General features: G+C 51.8%; 1 protein-coding gene across 3 annotated transcripts in view; it reads right to left on the bottom strand.

The window, feature by feature from the left end:
• Positions 1-17,521, bottom strand: part of arhgef1b (Rho guanine nucleotide exchange factor (GEF) 1b) — a 130,893-nt gene that overhangs the window by 43,651 nt on the left and 69,721 nt on the right. For 2 of the 3 annotated variants that reach the window (XM_063056708.1, XM_063056709.1), the window contains exons 7-13: positions 15,415-15,520; positions 14,900-15,040; positions 9,727-9,750; positions 6,468-6,573; positions 5,429-5,540; positions 3,624-3,647; positions 1,621-1,779 (exon numbers count right to left, since the gene is read on the bottom strand). In XM_063056708.1, the coding sequence (XP_062912778.1) occupies positions 1,621-1,779; positions 3,624-3,647; positions 5,429-5,540; positions 6,468-6,573; positions 9,727-9,750; positions 14,900-15,040; positions 15,415-15,520 (672 nt within the window). The remainder of the gene's footprint in view (positions 1-1,620; positions 1,780-3,623; positions 3,648-5,428; positions 5,541-6,467; positions 6,574-9,726; positions 9,751-14,899; positions 15,041-15,414; positions 15,521-17,521) is intronic. The other variant, XM_063056710.1, reaches the window with a different exon arrangement.

Here is a 17,521-nt window from a genome sequence, read left to right as displayed (position 1 = left end):
GAAGAAGTTCGAGCCGCATCTGGCTGATCTATTTTGTGCACTTCTGATCGATCCGTTATAGTAAGGGTGTGGTTAGAGTGGAGAGGAGTTTCCCCAGGATGTTGCCTGGATTGGAAGATGTTAGTTACAGGGACAGACTGCCTTCCCTGGAGTGAAGGAGACTGATGAAGTGACCTGATAGAGTCCTACAGCACAGGGATATACCCTGGGTAAACGGGACTAGCTGTGATTGGAACATTGGTCAGCATGGACCAGAGGCCGTGTGGCTCCCAAGGACAGGGTCCCAATACCCGAGCGACTAGTGTAAAGTTGAAAGTGTCCTGACTAGTTACATCACAATTTGAATGCTAGAAACTCAGAGAGCTGTGGACTCAATTCACCATCAGTAGTATCTACAGGAGCTGCTGCCTCAAGAAGGCAAAAAGTTTCAAAGTAAGTTTACTATCAAAGTGCGTACATGCCATCATATGCTCCCCTGAGGTTCCAGAACATGAGTTGTAGAGCTCTTGAAAGTGAGTCAATAGGCTGTGTTCAGTGATCAGTTTAGAGTTGAGGTGAGTGAAGTTATCCGCTCTGGTTCAGGAGCCTAATGGTTAAAGAGCGATAACTGTAATAAACTGAACCTGCTGGTGTGGGATCTAAGGCTCTTGCACGTCTTTCCTGACGGCAGCAGTGAGAAGGCAGCCTGGCCAGGATGGTGGAAGTCGTTGACGGTGGATGTACTGCTTTCCTGTGGTAGCACTCATTGTGCATGTGTTCAATGGTGGGGAGGGCTTTTCCTGTAATGGACTGGGTTGTATCCACTACTTTTTGTCAGCTTTTTCCATTCTTGGACATTGGTGTTTCAATACTAGACCATGATGCAACCAGTCAGGATACTCTCCATTGTGCACCTATAGAAGTTTGTCAAAGATTTAGATGACATGCCAATCTTCAAGGAAAGGAGAGGTGCTGCCATACTTTCTTTGAAATGGCACTAATTGGTCTCAGGACAAATCTTCTCATGTGATAAAGCCCAGAAATTTAAAGTCACTGACCCTCTCCACATTCACACTTTAATCGAATTTCATACTTACACTTTCAATTTCAACTTTACACTTTAACTTTGTTCTTCCCCTTTATTCTGCACTCTGTATTGATTCCCTTGTTACCTCAACACACTGTGTAATGATTTGATCTCCCAGTGCCTTGCCAGGGAGAAGAAAGCATGGCACATCGAACCCTGACTTCAGCCTTCCTCCTCTTAGTAACAAAGGGAGTCTCATTTTCCAATTTTCCAGTACCTTCCTTGGAATTTACCAAGTTAGGAAAAAGTTCAGCCAATGTGTCTACTACAGTTTCTACCACGCTGTTATAGGACCATTGTACAGCTCCTTAATACGACAAGTAGGACGCTTGACCTCACAGTCCCCTCGTTACGATCTTGCACCTTATTGTCTGCCCGCACTGTACTTTCTCTTTAGCTGTTACACTTCACTCTGCATTGTTATTGTTTTACTTTGTTCTACCTTGATGCACTGTGTAATGATCTGATCAGTATTTAAGACAATCTTTTCATTGTACCTCGTACACCTGACAATAAACCAATTACAGTTCTGAACCAGGTCAGAAACCACGTACCTGACTCTCCCTCGACATCATCCCTTGACGGGACACTCGCCGGTGCCAACGTCCCTGCTGCCTCCGAACCATCCACACTCGCCTTGTGCTTCCCGACCAGGCTGTCCGACTGAAACCGCGAAGCGAGGCCGGAGTTCTTCCTGTCGATGGCCAGCTTGACTGCAGAGAACAAGGAGGAGATGACAAGGGCCGTGATTGTGGCAACTCCAAAGGCAAAAGGCCAACCCCCTGCCCCTTCCCCAAAAACCTCCGCCGGCCACCTCAGGACTTTGGGGAATGCATTCACAGCATGCAACAGCCTTGGGGTAAGGGTGGGAGAAATAATGATCAAAGATCATGCACTAAAACCGACCACCTTCGTTAATGATTCGTCATTAGTAAGGGAAGGGTCACCAGGGCAGCAAGGAGATGCATTGGCAGGGAGCCAGTCACTTGCACCCACCTCTAAAAAACACATTCTGGCAACTTCCGGGGCTAGGGGAAGGGAGACATTGAGTAGGATGGGGGAAAAGGGAGAGGAGAAAAGTTGAAGGCAAGGGCCTGTGTCCAATAGCAGTAGATCGAAAATAGTTGTTCAAACTTGAATCTCACCCTCCCTTTACACCTTCCGCTATTGAGTGTCCCAATGATCCTTCCCCAAACTTTCTCCCACAGGGCTGGGTGTGCTCGAGAGGAGAAGGCAAGGACACTGGGTGTGCTCGAGAGGAGAAGGCAAGGACACTACTGGTTCTAGCAGAACCTGAAATGGCGACAGAGGAGCAGAGTGAGGGAGATCAGCTTGTCAAGTAGTGTTGCAACAGCAGGCTTGCGTTCAACGTCACAAGACCAAGGACCTCAGGAAGTTGAAGTCGAGAGAACACACACCAGTCATTGAGAGGCATGATGTGCTGAGCAGTTGCCGTACGAAGTCGTGATGCATTTGGATAGGATGCTTTCTGAAATGCATCTGTTAAAAACCGGCAAGTGCTGATGGAGATATGCTGAATTTCCTCAGCCTCCTGAGGAAGTAGAGGCACTGGTGAGCTTTCTTGATTGTGAGGTAAAAGACAATAGACAACAGACAATAGGTGCAGGAGTAGGCCATTCAGCCCTTCGAGCCAGCACCACCATTCACTGTGATCATGAGGTCTATGTGCTTGGACCAGCACAGGCTATTGCTGATGTTTACTCCCAGGAATCTGACGCCCTCAAACCTCTTGGCACCACTAAGCGTAGCTGAAGAGGTTGCTTTATATAGTGGGGGAAGTCTCAGACCAGACTCCAAATAGGAGGGCTTTCCTCCAGAACAGAGATGAGGAGGAACTTCTTTAGCTGGAGGGTGGTTGCTCCGTGCAATTCACTGTTAGTTGGCTGTGGAGATCAAGTCATTGGGTCGATTTAAAGCAGAGGTTGACAGGGGTTTTCCAGAAGTCAGCTGTAGGTGGAGAAAAGCAGGAGAGTGGCAACAATGGGAAAATAAATCAGCCATGATGGCAGAACACTCCTGATGTGCCAAATGGTCTGTTTCTCTCCTATGTCATATAGAACATGCTGGCAGGCTTTGCTGGAGGAGGTTGGTGGAAACCGGAGCACCTGGGGGAAAGCCCAGGGTCACAGGAAAATCATGCAGATTCCACACTGGTCAAGAACGAAACTAGGGCTCTCCAAAACCCCTGAAAATCTGTAAGCTCGACAGTCAACGTTTCTGCCGAGACCCTTTGTAGGGTCTCGGCCCAAAACGTCGACTGTACCTCTTCCTAGAGATGTAATTTTTATCTGTGTTGCTTGAAATTCCAGCATCTGCAGATTTCCTCGTGTTTGAGGAAAACCTCAAGGATGGGTTCAAGGGTTTTCTCGGGGAGGGTGGGTAGGAAATTGACGGATGGGTTAGTTCAGAAGAGGTACATGCAGACTCCCCACCTCCCCTCCCTCCCAAATGCCCCGCAGTCCCACTCCCCATCCAGTGTGGAGATTTGGGGTGTGGGTGGGCATGCTGGCCGGTGCAGGGATGAGGGGGATTCTACCTGAATCCGGCCGCGGGTCGACGCCTGAAAGACAAGGAGCAGAGACACCATAGTGAGTGATCAGGTGAGGATTGGAGGGTAGGGGGATGTGTGGGGTGAGGAGGAAGGGGGAGGGCAAGTGGGGAGAGGGTGGAGAAAGGAGAGGAAGTGGGGGAGTGGGAGAGGAGAAGGGGAGGGAGGAAAAGGGGATGGGGAAGTTGGGAGAGGAGGAAGGGAGAGAGGGAGGAATGAAAGAGGGGCTGGGGATAGGGTGGTGGAGGGGAGGGAGATGGGTTGGAGGGGAAGGGTGGGGGGTGTGGTAGATGGGGGGTAAGAGATGGGGAAAGAGACGGGGGGAGGGGGAGAGACGGTGGGGGAGAGACAGTGGGATGAGGGAGGGAAGCAGGAAGGGCAAAGATTCACAAGAGGGGATCAGTGAGAATTCTTGACCCCAGATGCTCTGACACCCATCGTGACCTCCACAGACTGTCCCCTCCACTCCTGCTGGTGGGGTTGTCATGTGTCCAACTCCACTTCTTCCTACCCCATCTGACTCCTCTTTGCCCTCACCCCACACTGCTGGTTGAGTCATTGTTCCCCCTTCACCCTCCGACTCATCCTGCACCAATACACAGACCCCCACCACTGCTGGTCAACTGACTGTGAATTCTCCACGTCTCCCGCTCAACTCTCCCCCCACCCACAGCTGGCTAGGGCCTTCTGATTCCTTCCCCTCCCACCCACCACCTCCCCCTCATCCCTCAATCCTGTCCTTCCTCCTATCTCTAGCCCCCAGAGTGCCGGCTGGAGCCCTCCCTCTCATTCCTCTCCTCTCACTGTTGGTAGGGTTGTTCATCCTCACCCCCTCTCATCTCCACCCCTCCATTTCCCTCATCCCTTCTTCATCCCCCCTCCTCCATCTCCACCGCCCTGCCCTTCAGCCCTACCCACCCTCCAACACCCTTTTCCCACACAGTGCAGGTTGGGCTGCTCGTCTTCCCCCAACCCAGCTCCCTCCCTCACCTTATCCACCCCCCCCCACCTCCCACTCTCTGCCAGACGAGCTGTTTGGAATCCTGTTCCCATCACCCACCTCTCACGCCCAGTCAGGGTATTTTCAGACCCCCCTCCCCCATCAATCTTACCCCTCCATCCCTGACTCCTCCTCATCGCACCACCAACACCATTCCCTCCCTCTCTTCCCTCACTCTACTCTCTCCATTCCTACTGCCGGTCGGGATCATCAACTCCTTCCCCCACCTGCCTGACACCCCTCACCACCCCTGCCGGTGCCACCTTACCACAGGCCCCTCCTCTCTTACTTCTAGTCACCAAGCATCCACTAGTCTCGTGAGACCATGGATTTGCGCCTTGGAAGGTTTCCAGGGCGCAGGCCTGGGCAAGGTTGTATGGAAGACCGGCAGTTGCCCATGCTGCAACTCTCCCCTCTCCACGCCACCGATGTTGTCCAAGGGAAGGGCACTAGGGCCGATACAGCTTGGCACTGGTGTCGTCGCAGAGCAATGTGTGGTTAAGTGCCTCGCTCAAGGACACAACACGCTGCCTCAGCTGAGGCTCGAACTAGCGACCTTCAGATCACTAGACCGACGCCTTAACCACTTGACACGCGCCAACACATTTCCAGTCAAGGGTCACTCAAATTATCCCCCACCTCCTTGAACCCCTCCCTCCCCAGCCCACTCATTAGCCAACTGGTTGTTCCAAATACTCTTCCCCTGTCCCCTGCTACTCAGTCCTGATCGAGCTTTCATATGCTTACCCCACGCCCCCCACTCCTGTCCCACTCCCCCCGCGCCCACACTCACTGCTGGTGGGGTCGTTGCGAGTCTGCCTCCGCAGGTCCAGGATACTGCCAATTCCTTTCCTCTTCTTCTCATCGGCCTTCACCGCTTCCACCTCTTTACGGGGGTTGGGACCCTGTGGGGGTCGGTGGGGAGAGCCACACTCAGTCCACAGACAAACCCCCACCCCTCCCGCTCCCACACGACACTGGGGAAAGGGGAGGCTCAATGTCAGGGGGTGGGGGGAGGAGGAGGCCTGAGGGAAGGAGGGGAAATGCACTCTACTCCCACACTTAACCACTCCTGGACGGCTGGATGTGTTAGGAAGTTTGGAAAATCAGAGAGAACCACCGTCTGACCCAGGAGTATTCCGGGAAGAGGTGGGGGAATAAGGCATCCCAGTCCCCAGGACAATCCCTCTCCCAAAGAGCGGAATGCAAGTGAGGGAGAAGTGGAGCTAGGGGGAGGAGGGTTGAGCAGGCATATGGGGAAAGGCCAAATAGTCCATCCAGGTAAATCATGGAATCTCAGAGGTTAGTGAGGACAGGAAATTAACCTATTTTAACACAGGGCTGCAGGAAGAGAGGACAGTGGGATTAGTCTAGTGTCCGATATGGGGCTATGGGAGGCAACTGGTGAGTGCGTTTAGTTTGGGACTGATACGGGGATGTAGGGAGAGAGCAGGGCGATGGGATTAGTCTGGGGTTTGACACAGGTCTGCGGAAGACAGCGGGGCAGTGAGATTAGTTTGGATTTGACACAGGGCAGTGAAATTAATTTGGGGACTGATGCAGGACTGTAGAGAGAGGGCAGTGGAATTAGTTTGGGGATTGACAGAAGTGTGGGGAGAGAGCAGGGCAAGGCACTGGGATTTGTTTAGGGTTCGATACAGGGCTCTGGAAGAGAGCTGGGTGGTCGGATTAGTTTGGATCTCATACAGGATTGTGGGATTAGCTTGGGGACTGGCATGGCTGTGCGGAGAGAGCGGGGCGGTGGAATTAGTTTGAGGACTGACACAGGGGGCATTTTGGGGACTGATAGATATCAGAGGTGTGAAACTCACCTTTCTACGCATTAAGAAATGCCTCTTTTTCTCAAGTACCCGAGGTTCCTTGGTCTTGACGCCCAAGTACTTCATGTAAGTCACGATAGCATTGTATATTGTTGTACTATGGGAGAGAGGGGTGCAAAGAGGGGAATGGATCAAAGACAAGGGCTAGAACGGTCTACCATCACACTCAATTGCCTTGTCCAGCAACTCCTTCCCATACCCCCAATCCAAACTCTTGGAAACCCCGACCAAAAGCAATCCCCATCACTGAGAAGGTACCAAAGTCATGCTGCCATGTTTTCCCAAAGTCCCTCCACAAACTCCAAGAATTTTCTGTGGAGTACAGGGTTAGGTGAGAGCACTGGCCAAGGGCCCAAGTCCCACCCTTGACTCCTGGAGATTCTACTAAACGCAGGGTGGCCTCAAACCTCCTGCTGAGATGATCATGGAGAGTGTCGGTAGGGACAAGGGCAGTGTCTCTGCTTTGCCGCGTATTGTGTGATTGGACGGTGTGGAGGGAGCTTCACTCTGTGTCTGACCCCAGGAGTGTGTGATGGGAGGTTACTGAGGGAGCTTCACTCTGTGTCTGACCCCGGGAGTGTGTGATGGGACGGTGTAGAGGAAGCTTCACTCTGTGTCTGACCCCGGGAGTGTGTGATGGGACGGTGTGGAGGGAGCTTCACTCTGCTTCTGACCCCAGGAGTGTGTGATGGGACGGTGTGGAGGGAGCTTCACTCTGTGTCTTATTCCAGGATGTGTGATGGGACAGTGTGGAGGAAGCTTCACTCTGTCTGATCCCAGAGTGTGCAATGGGACAGTGTGGAGGGAGATTCACTCTGTGTCTGACCCCGGAAGTGTGTGATGGTACGGTGTGGAGGGAGCTTCACTCTGTGTCTGACCCCGGGAGAGTGTGATGGGATGGTGTAGAGGGAGATTCACTCTGTGTCTGACCCCGGGAGTGTGTGATGGGACAGTGTGGAGGGAGATTCACTCTGTGTCTGACCCCGGGAGTGTGTGATGGGATAGTGTGGAGGGAGCTTCACTCTGTGTCTGACCCCGGGAGTGTGTAATGGGACGGTGTGGAGAGAGCTTCACTCTGTCTTACCCCGGGAGTGTGTGATGGGACGGTGTAGAGGATGCTTCACTCCGTGTCTCAGCCCGGAAGTGAGGGACAGAACAGTGTGGAGGGAGCTTGACTCTGTGTCTGACCCTGGAAGTGTGTGATGGTATGGTGTGGAGGAAGCTTCATTCTGTGTCTGACCCCGGGAGTGTGTGATGGGACGGTGTAGAGGAAGCTTCACTCTGTGTCTGACCCCAGGAGTGTGTGATGGGACGGTGTGGAGAGAGCTTCACTTGTCTAACCCTGGGAGTGTGTGATGGGACGGTGTGGAGGGAGCTTCACTTTGTGTCTTATTCCAGGATGTGTGATGGGACAGTGTGGAGGAAGCTTCACTCTGTGTCTGACCCCGGGAGTGTGTGATGGGATGGTGTGGAGGAAGCTTCATTCTGTGTCTGACCTCGGGAGTGCGTGATGGGACGGTGTGGAGGGAGCTTCATTCTGTGTCTGACCCTGGGAGTGCGTGATGGTACGGTGTGGAGGGAGATTCACTCTGTGTCTGACCCCGGGACAATGCAGGAGAAATGACTCAGAACTCACAGAGCCTCAGTATGTAGAGAGAGTCTGGGCTTTATGAAGCCCGATCCAGTTCTCCGACATCTCCATGTCAGGATTTCTCTGTCTCTCTCTCTCTCTGTCAGTGTTACAGAACTGAGGAACCAATTAGCTGGGAGTTCTGTTTTGCCTGGAGTTCAACTTAGTTATTCTGAAAATCTCTCTTCCATTCCAACATTTCCTGCTTGTTAACATCGGCAAGTTTGTCTTTTAATTTTGTTTCACCTCAAATCTGAATGATATAATCTCTCCCACCCCCTCTCACTGATCCTCATTTCCCCAGCCTCCATCTCTCACAAACACACACGCTCTGAGTCTCTCCCTCCTTTCTTTTTATAACTCCGAACATCCTCCCATTCTTTCCTCCTCTCTTTCTCTACCTCCCTCTTTCACCCCATTTGTCCCTCTCTCTCTGACCCTTCTCTTCCACCCGCCTGTCCTTCTCCTCATCTCGTTGCTGTATTGCATCAGCTATCTACTCCCCAACCCCTCCCTCCCTTTCCCTCTCGCTCCCTCCCCTTCTTTCTCCCATCCTTCTTTCTCCCTCCCCTTCTCTCGCTCCCTCCCTTGTTCGCTGCGCCTGCTTTGTCCTACTCTCCTCCCTCTCTCTCCCAACTCTTGCCCCCAGATTGCATCAGCCTTCCGCTCCCCCCAGCAGAGACCAGCCCCGTTCCCAGCCTCCAGCTCCCCATGGGGAGTGTCCTCCCCGGGAGCACAGCGCAGGCCAGGGGACAGGCTGCCACGTTGATGGGAGGAGGGGGGAGAAGGTGTCAGTCACTTTGTGGTTAGGGACTATCACTGACTCCTAAACCAGATCCTTCCTTCTCCCTCTCCGACTAACCTCTTCACTTTACACACTCTCCACTTTGCCTTTCTCCCTCCCTTTCTCAACCACTCCGTCTCTTTAGCTTCCCACACCCCTCTCCCTCTGCTTTCTCTTTCACTCTCTCTCCCCCTCATTCCCCCTTTCCCTCTCACTTTCTGTATCCCCTCCCAACTCATTCTCCTCTCTTCCCCCCACCACGCCTGATGTCTGTGGAAGGCATCACTGAACATCTCAGTCCCGTGCTCTCACATGTGCACAGTCCATCTGCCCTCCGTCAAGCACACTGTTTGCCTGCCCGTGGGTGTCGACGTGCCCATGTTCCTATGCGCCCGAGTGTCCAAGTGTGTGGCATGTGTTGTACTGAACCTTTGAATAGTGTGTGTGTGTGTGTGTGTGGGACATGCGCGTGTGTGCGCAGACAGGTAGGCATCCGATGCCGCAGTGAGCAGGCATTTATGAGTGCAAAGCTGTGTCTGTGCAAGCACAGGATAGTGCCCTGACCTGGCACCAGGGGAGTCTCCTCCGATCCTCCCCTCCCCCCCTTGTCCTTTGCCACCCACAACCTTTCACTGGAAGGAGAAAACAGACACAGACAAAACAGAAAGAGCAGATGGGCATGGAGGCATCGATGAGGAGCCAGGGTGCAGAGAGCAAGGGACGCCGATTGAGAGCGGGGGACGAGGACGGAGAGTGCGAGACGCAGACGGATAGCTGTGTGCAGACAAGACAGCCAGAGGGTGACAGAAGCACCAGGCACGGTCAGTCCCCCTTACCTTTTCTCGTCGTCGGTGTTGGCGCTGTGTGTGAGAGAGAGGGAGAACAGAGAAGAGCGTTAACCAGATAAACCCCAGCCAGCACAAGACCCAGGACTCCCACCCACAGCAACCTGAAGGACATTTGGTTTATCATTGCTACACATACTGAGGTACAGTGAAAAACGTATCTTGCATACTGTTCCTAAAGGTTGAATCATTACACAGTGCATTGAGGTCGTACAAGGTAAAATAATAACACAGAATAAAGTGCAACAGTTACAGAGAAAGTGCAGGTAAACGATAGGTGGAAAACTGTAACGACATAGACCGTGTGGTCAGGAGTCCGATACAAGGGTTAAAGGACCGTTCAATAGTCTGAAAACAGCAGTCTAGCAGCTGTCTTGAGCCCGGGGGTACCTGCTTTCCGTCTTTTGTAACTTCAGCCCAACAACAGGGGGTAGCAGAGAGAATAGGCGGAGTCTTTGATTATGTCAAGAGGTTAAATGAGGTCAGGGGTCCATCTCATTGTACAAGGGTCTGTTGATGGACTCCAGACTTCATAACCGACCTTGTTCTGACATTCCAGATTATTGTTTACCTGTACTGCACTCTCTCTGTAGCTGCAGCACTTTATTCTGCACTCTGTTATTGTCTTACTGTCTCGATGCACTGGTCTGTATGACAAGCTTTTCACTGTGTCTCAGTACTTGTGACAAAGGAAACAATTCACCAGTTTGAGCAGCCTTACAGCAGCGGGATGAATGCTCGTTCAGATTCTTAGCAGCAGACAGAACGAAAACACCACCAGCCCCTAAACTATCAGCTACGCGGCCCCCCGCCCCCCGCCCAACCAAACATCATCCCCTCTCTCAGGCTCACCGGTGGAAAAACATCTTGCTGGATGTGTCGGCTGTTGTAACCAGAGGGGTAACCAGTCATGATCTAGGAGCAGGATGCTAGTTGGAGAGACCTGATGACTTCGAGCGGAGCAGACGTCTCAGTATGGAAGAGGGCGGAACCTCTCTCTCCTGCTTTAAAGCTCCCCGTCCCGGGCTGATGCAACAACATCCGCCCCTGGGTGGGGGGGGCGGGGGGAGGGGAAGGATGGTGGGGGGAGGGGAGGGGACCTGTTCTAAACTCTGATTCGCTGGATCAGGGAAGGGAACGAGGATTAGATGTTGTTGGGGAGGGGGGAAACGGGTTCAGGCAGAGTGTTGTTCACATCAGAGAGGAGGGGGCTAGATCCCTGCATGGCCAGATGGAACCTCTCCCCCACTGACAATAACTTGTCAGATCTGCTGTGGGCAGACAGAGTCAGAGAGTCCATTCCTCCCATCTGCTCCCTGCTCACCCTATCGACAGATTTCTCCCCCCACCCTCTCCAGGCCTGTCCTGAGCACTGCCACCTATTCTCACAGAATGGAACAGCACAAGAATAGGCTCTTCAGCCCAGGACATTGTGCCAAACTACTTACCCATCCCTCCTGCCTACACAACATTCATATTCCCCCATTCCTTAACTATCCGTCTGCCTGTCTAGAAGCCACTTAAACACCTCTGTCATATCTGCCTCCATCACCACCCCGGCAGCGTATTCCAGGCACTCACAAATCTCTGCGTAAAAACAAAACTTGCCCCGCACATCTCCTTTAAACTTCACCACCCCCCCCCCACTCCAGCCACCAAAATGCATGCCTCTTAGTATATGAAACAGTACAACACAGGGAGAGGCCCTTCAGCCCATTGAGTCTGTGCCTTACACGAGACCAAACTGAACTAAAGCCCTGCTGCCTGCACATGATCCATATCCCTCCATTGTGTGCCTCTTCGTATGCCGGTCCAACAGCCTCTGATACCTCTCTACTCCTGTCTCCACCCCGGCGGCATCTGTCAGGTACCCACCACTCCCTGTTGAAAATAAACTTGCCCTTCTCGCCCTAGGTGCATGCCCTCTTTTATTAGGCCTTTCGACCCTGTGGATAAAGGTTCTGACTATCTATATGGACGCCTCTCGTAAGGTTACAGACCTCTATCGGGTCTCCCCCTTCCGCCTCCACCGCTCCTCTCAGCTCACCCCCTCCACCCCCCGCCCAGCACAATGTTCAGGTCGAGCTCGACACTTCGTGACTCCCCCCCCCACCTCCCACCAGCACGCAGTATGCACGATCTACAGTCACCGAGACTCGTCCCAAAGCTCCAGCCCGCACCACCTCTCCCCACCAAGCTGGACATGGGCGGCAAAGGTAAGGGGACAACCACCACACCACATCCTCCAACTGACGCACCCTCCCCTCCCTGAACTTGGAAATACTTTGGCCTTCCCTCATTGCCGCAGGGTCTAATTCCTGGGACTCCGCTCCCTAGGAGCACCACACACTCAGGGCTGCAGAGGTGCAAGAAGGCAGCTCATCGGCACCTTCTCAAGGGGGCTTCCAAGGAGGGGTAATTCAATACTCTGATTACTCACAGCCCCTTAAAATAAACAAAATGATTAAAACCAGGGCATGTCAGGTGAACTAAATCAAAAGGTACTTTAAGTGGTAGCATGGGAGCACAGCGGGTAGTGAAACACTATTACAGTAACAAGCAGCTGGGTTCAGTTCCCGTCACTGCCTGTGAGGAGTTTGTACGTTCTCCCTGTGTCTGCGTGGGTTTCCTCCAGGTGCTCTGGTTTCCTCCCACATTACATTTGACGTTTGGATTAATAGGTTAATTGGTCACATGGATGTAATTGGCACCGCAGGCTCATTAGGCCAGAGGGTCCTGCTACTGTACTGGGTCTCTAAATATAAGACAAAAGAAAATTAATCGATCTACAAATAGGGCCAGATTACTTTTATCTGGGGCATGGAGTTTGTTGCAAAAGGGGTTCTGTTCACCCAGGAAATCCAGCGGGCAGACCGTCGACACAACGATGGGCGAGCGTTGATTCAGCCACTCACTGTGTGCCTGCTGTCAGCAACCGGCCCAGGGAAGATGCTCAGGGTGACACAGAGTGCACCAGGGTAGAGCAGGTTCAGCAGGTAGAACACATCCAGTGGCACCATGCCCAGTGCTGCAGGCAGACAGTGAGCCATCCTACAGGCAGACAGTGAGCCATCCTACAGGCAGACAGTGAGCCATCCTACAGGGAAACTGCTCAATGCCACAGATCGACTGTGAGCAACACTACAGGGAAACAATGCCCGGTGTTATAGCTCGAAAGTTGTCAATGCTACAGACACACAGTGGCCAATAGGACAGGTGGAATATATCTAACACTACAGCCACGCAGTCATCAACCCTGTGGGTAAACAATATCCAACACAAGTAGAATATGACAAACACTGTTTTTAAAAAATGATTTCTGCTTTTGCACTTTTAATTTAACTATTTAATATACATATATACTTAATGTAATCCATTGTTTTCTGTATTGTTCATGTATTGCATTATATTGCTGCTAAGTTAACAAATTTCACGACAAATGCCTGTGATATTAAACCCAATTCTGATACAACAGGCAGACTGTGTCCAATGCTACAAGTGGAATACTTCCAATGCTACAAGCAGACTGTGTCCAATCCTACAGGCAGCATAATTCCAAAACTACAAGCCCATGGTGACCAACACTACAGGTGGAATATTTCCAATACTACAGGCAGATTGTGAACAGCACTACAGGCATAACACATCCAATATACAGCACCACAGGCAGACTGCGACTAATCTACAAGTAAACAATATCACTTGTTATTGAGAGGGGAAGATGGCGGCACGACATAGCTCGCAGCAGCCACTCCGGTGGTGATGTCTGTTATTTGTCAAGTCGGGTGCCATGCACAATCCTGATTTGAAGGAGACATACGTGACAGCACAGAGGAACATCTGGTGAAACTTCTAAAATGCCTGCTTCACTGCTGCTGCGTGATCCAGAATCTCCAGAGGAGAAGGCCCCGAGTCCTCGGCTTTGCTTGTTGCTCGGCGGCCGGGGCAGGATCAAAGCGCTCGGCAGAGGATGGTGCTCGGAGAGGCTGTGTCGAAGGCTCGAAGTTTTCGGACGAACTCAGAGTCCGCTGTGGTCAGGTGCTTCCAATGGTGCTGCATTGGCAAGTTTGTGGTGCTTGGAGGTTCACGGCAGGGAGAATTTCTCCCTTCTACCGTCTGCGTGAGATGATGAGGCTACTGGGACTTTGAGACTTTTTTTTTTACCGTGCCCGTCGTCTGCTCTTTATCAAATTACGGTATTGTTTTGCACTATTGTAACTATATGTTATAATTATGTGGTTTTGTCAGTTTTAGTCTTGGTCTGTCCTGTGTTTCTTGTGATATCATTCTGGAGGAACATTGTATTGTTTTTTAATGCATGCATTTCTAAATGACAATAAACGAGGACTGAGTGTCCTCATAATCTAATCTAATCTAATATCCAAAACAGTCGAGCAGTGACTAATGCTACAGATGAAATACACTCAACATTACAGGCAAAACATGACTTATACTACAGACAAAAGGTATCAAAGGCTACAAGCAAATTGTTATCAGCACTACAGGTGGGATCATGCCCAGTGCTTCAACAGGAATACTTCTAATGCTACAGGTAAACAGCAATCAATGCAGCAGGTTCAATACATACAGATGGAACACGGCCAATGCTACAGGTAAACAGGATCCAACACTAGAAGGAGAATATAAACACAGACATATTGCAGATTCTGGAAATCCAGAGTAACACACATACAAAATGCTGGAAGAACACAGCAGGTTAGGCAGCATCAATGGAAAATGGTAAACAGTTTTGGGCCGAGGTTAGAATATTTCCAGTGCTCCAGGCAGACTACTACCAATACTACATGCAATTGGTGCTCACGACAGGTAGAACACTCCCAGTGCCACAGGCAGACTGTACACCACACCACACATTGGAGCACAATCAGTACAACAGACAGGGAATGTCTGGCACGACAGGTAACCCACATCCATCGGTGCACACAGCCCTTGACCAACACCCAAAACTACAAGCGAGCCCTTCCGACTGACAGGCACCAGAGGACATCCCCCAACTTCCTCGATCAGAAACATATGGGACCCTATCACACCCGCCCCCCCCCCCCCGATATCCTGCTGCTGTTCCAATCTTTATCCCCCCGGTGACCACCATGCGAGGTCAGTCTCTGGATCTTAGAGAATGGGAAGGACGAGTTTCACTTACGTTGCCTCCTCCACCTTGGGCAGCAGCTGCTCTGCATATGCCTTTTCCTTCAGGTCCATGGTTTCACGGTCCAGATCGCGATCCGCATCTAATTCCGACAGCTCCTTCTCGCCAATCGTCATGCCCATCATTCTCTTGTTCCTGATTCCAAACAGAAACACCAACATCAGCACCTTGGGACACTCCTGGAGTCAGACCAGAGTGAAGCTCCCTCCACACCGTCCCATCACACCCTCCTGGGGTCAGACACAGAGTGAGGCTCGCTCCACATTGGGAGTGTCAGGGGTGGGGTGGGGGGTTAGAGGTCAGGGACTGGGTGGGAGATGGAGGAGGGAGGGAGCATGAGGGGAGGGTGAGAGGGTGCGGGAGGTGAGACGGAGGGAGAGGGAGGGTGAAGGGGGGAGATGGAATGAGAGAGGGAGATGGCCCATGGGAGGGAAAGGAAGTGGGCAAACAGATGGAGATCACGGGTTTGGCTCCCAGAGGGATGAAGAACGAGATTATGTGGCCTTCACCTGAAGTCTTCCAGCTGGATGAAGATTTCCTGGGTCAGGGCCTTCTGCATGGCCTTCACAATATTCCTCAAACTCTCCTCAACCAGCATGTCAGGACGGCAGCGGTCTGCAAACAATGAGACAAGACCATCGTCAAGTGAGAACACTCTCTCAGTCCCTCCCTATGTACCTTCTCTCTCACTCCCTTTCTCACCCTTACATCCTATATACCTCCCTTCCCACCCTCCCTGCAATGAACCCCCATTCCTCACCCACTCACCCTCCCCCTCTCTCATCCCATCACCCTCCCCCTCTCTCATCCCATCACCCTCCCTGCCTTATCCACCAACGAGCACCCTCACTGACATAAAAATGACCGGATCGTTCCCCAAACCATATTTTATTTCGATCCATCGATTCCTCGAGAAAGTCCCCCCCAGCATTTACTACCCCTGGAGAAGGTGAAGGGGAGGCTGCACTTTGAAGAGTTGCAGAGGGTGTGGAGGAGGAGGTTCCATGGTGCTGTCGGGGGGTGGGGGAGAGTGCCTCGGCGTCCAGACCCTGCCACAGTGAAGGAACGGATGACAGATTTCTGAGTCAGAGGAGGGAGTGATGGGAAGCGGAGATGAGAACCTGGGGGCGGTGGTTTCCTCACCCTGCTGGGTGAGGAGAGATGTGCGGTGGGGGTGGTGGTTTGGGAGGAGCTGTCAAAGAAACACTGGCAGGTAACCACAGTGTACGCTGCAGACACTGTCAGCCAGTGGTGGAGGGAGGGGGTGGGTGAGGTGCTGATCAAGCAGCTGCCCTGTCCTGGACAATGTCAACCCTCTCACGAGTTGCTGGGAGCCGCATTCACCCAGTCAAATAGGGAGGGTCCCATCACACTCCTGACTCGCGCCTTGTAGATGTGGGGGAAGGTAATAATGTGGCAGATGTGGAAACCATGGACTAGCACCGCCCAGACCAGTGGGGAGTGTCTCATCACGCTCCTGACTCGTGCCTTGTAGAGCTGGGGAAGGTAATGTGGCAGATGTGGAAACCATGGACTAGCACCACCCAGACCAGTGGGGAGTGTCTCATCACGCTCCTGACTCGCGCCTTGTAGAGCTGGGGAAGGTAATGTGGCAGATGTGGAAACCATGGACTAGCACCACCCAGACCAGTGGGGAGTGTCTCATCACGCTCCTGACTCGCGCCTTGTAGAGCTGGGGAAGGTAATGTGGCAGATGTGGAAACCATGGACTAGCACCACCCAGACCAGTGGGGAGTGTCTCATCACGCTCCTGACTCGCGCCTTGTAGAGCTGGGGAAGGTAATGTGGCAGAGGCATACAACTTGGGGCAACTGGGGGATGGGTGATAAATGCTGGCAGTGTCAAAGACACCCACAGTCTTCAGTCTGACCATTTTAACTTTCATCTAAACTTATAAATAATCTGGAGAAAAATCTCTGTAGATGTCTGAAATGTAAGCTGGTAATTGGTTTGTTAGAACCATAGAGCACTACAGCACAGAAAACAGGCCATTAGGCCCTTTTAGTCTGTGCCAAAACATTATTCCGCTAGTCCCACTGACCTGCACCCAGTCCATAACCCTCCAGACCTCTCCCATCCATGTATCTATCCAATTTATTCTTAAAACTTAAGAGTGAGCCCGCATTTACCACGTCAGATGGCAGCTTGTTCCACACTCCCACCACTCTGAGTGAAGAAGTTCCCCCTAATGTTCCCCCTAAACCTTTCCCCTTTCACCCTAAAGCCATGTCCTCTCGTACTTATCTCTCCTAATCAAAGTGGAAAGAGCCTATTCACATTTACACTGTCTATACCCCTCATAATTTTGTAAACCTCTATCAAATCTCCCCTCATTCTTCTACACCCCAAGGAATGAAGTTCTAACCTGTTCAATCTTTCCCTGTAACTCACTTCTGAAGACCCAGCAACATCCTAGTAGATCTTCACTGCACTCTTTGACTCTTGTTGTGGTCACAAGTACCGAGTTACAGTGAAACCTTTGTTTTGCACGCCATCCATAGATACTTCAATCAGATCAGAGCTTTACCTTGTCGGTCAGGGCATTGGAAGATGAGGGGCAGCACGGCGGTTAACGTAACACTTTACGGTGTCGGC

The sequence above is a fragment of the Mobula hypostoma genome, chromosome 8, assembly GCF_963921235.1.
Source record: "Mobula hypostoma chromosome 8, sMobHyp1.1, whole genome shotgun sequence".
Classification (NCBI taxonomy): Eukaryota; Metazoa; Chordata; class Chondrichthyes; order Myliobatiformes; family Myliobatidae; genus Mobula; species Mobula hypostoma.
Note: the sequence above shows the minus strand (reverse complement) of the source record. Positions and strands in the feature narration are given on the sequence as shown.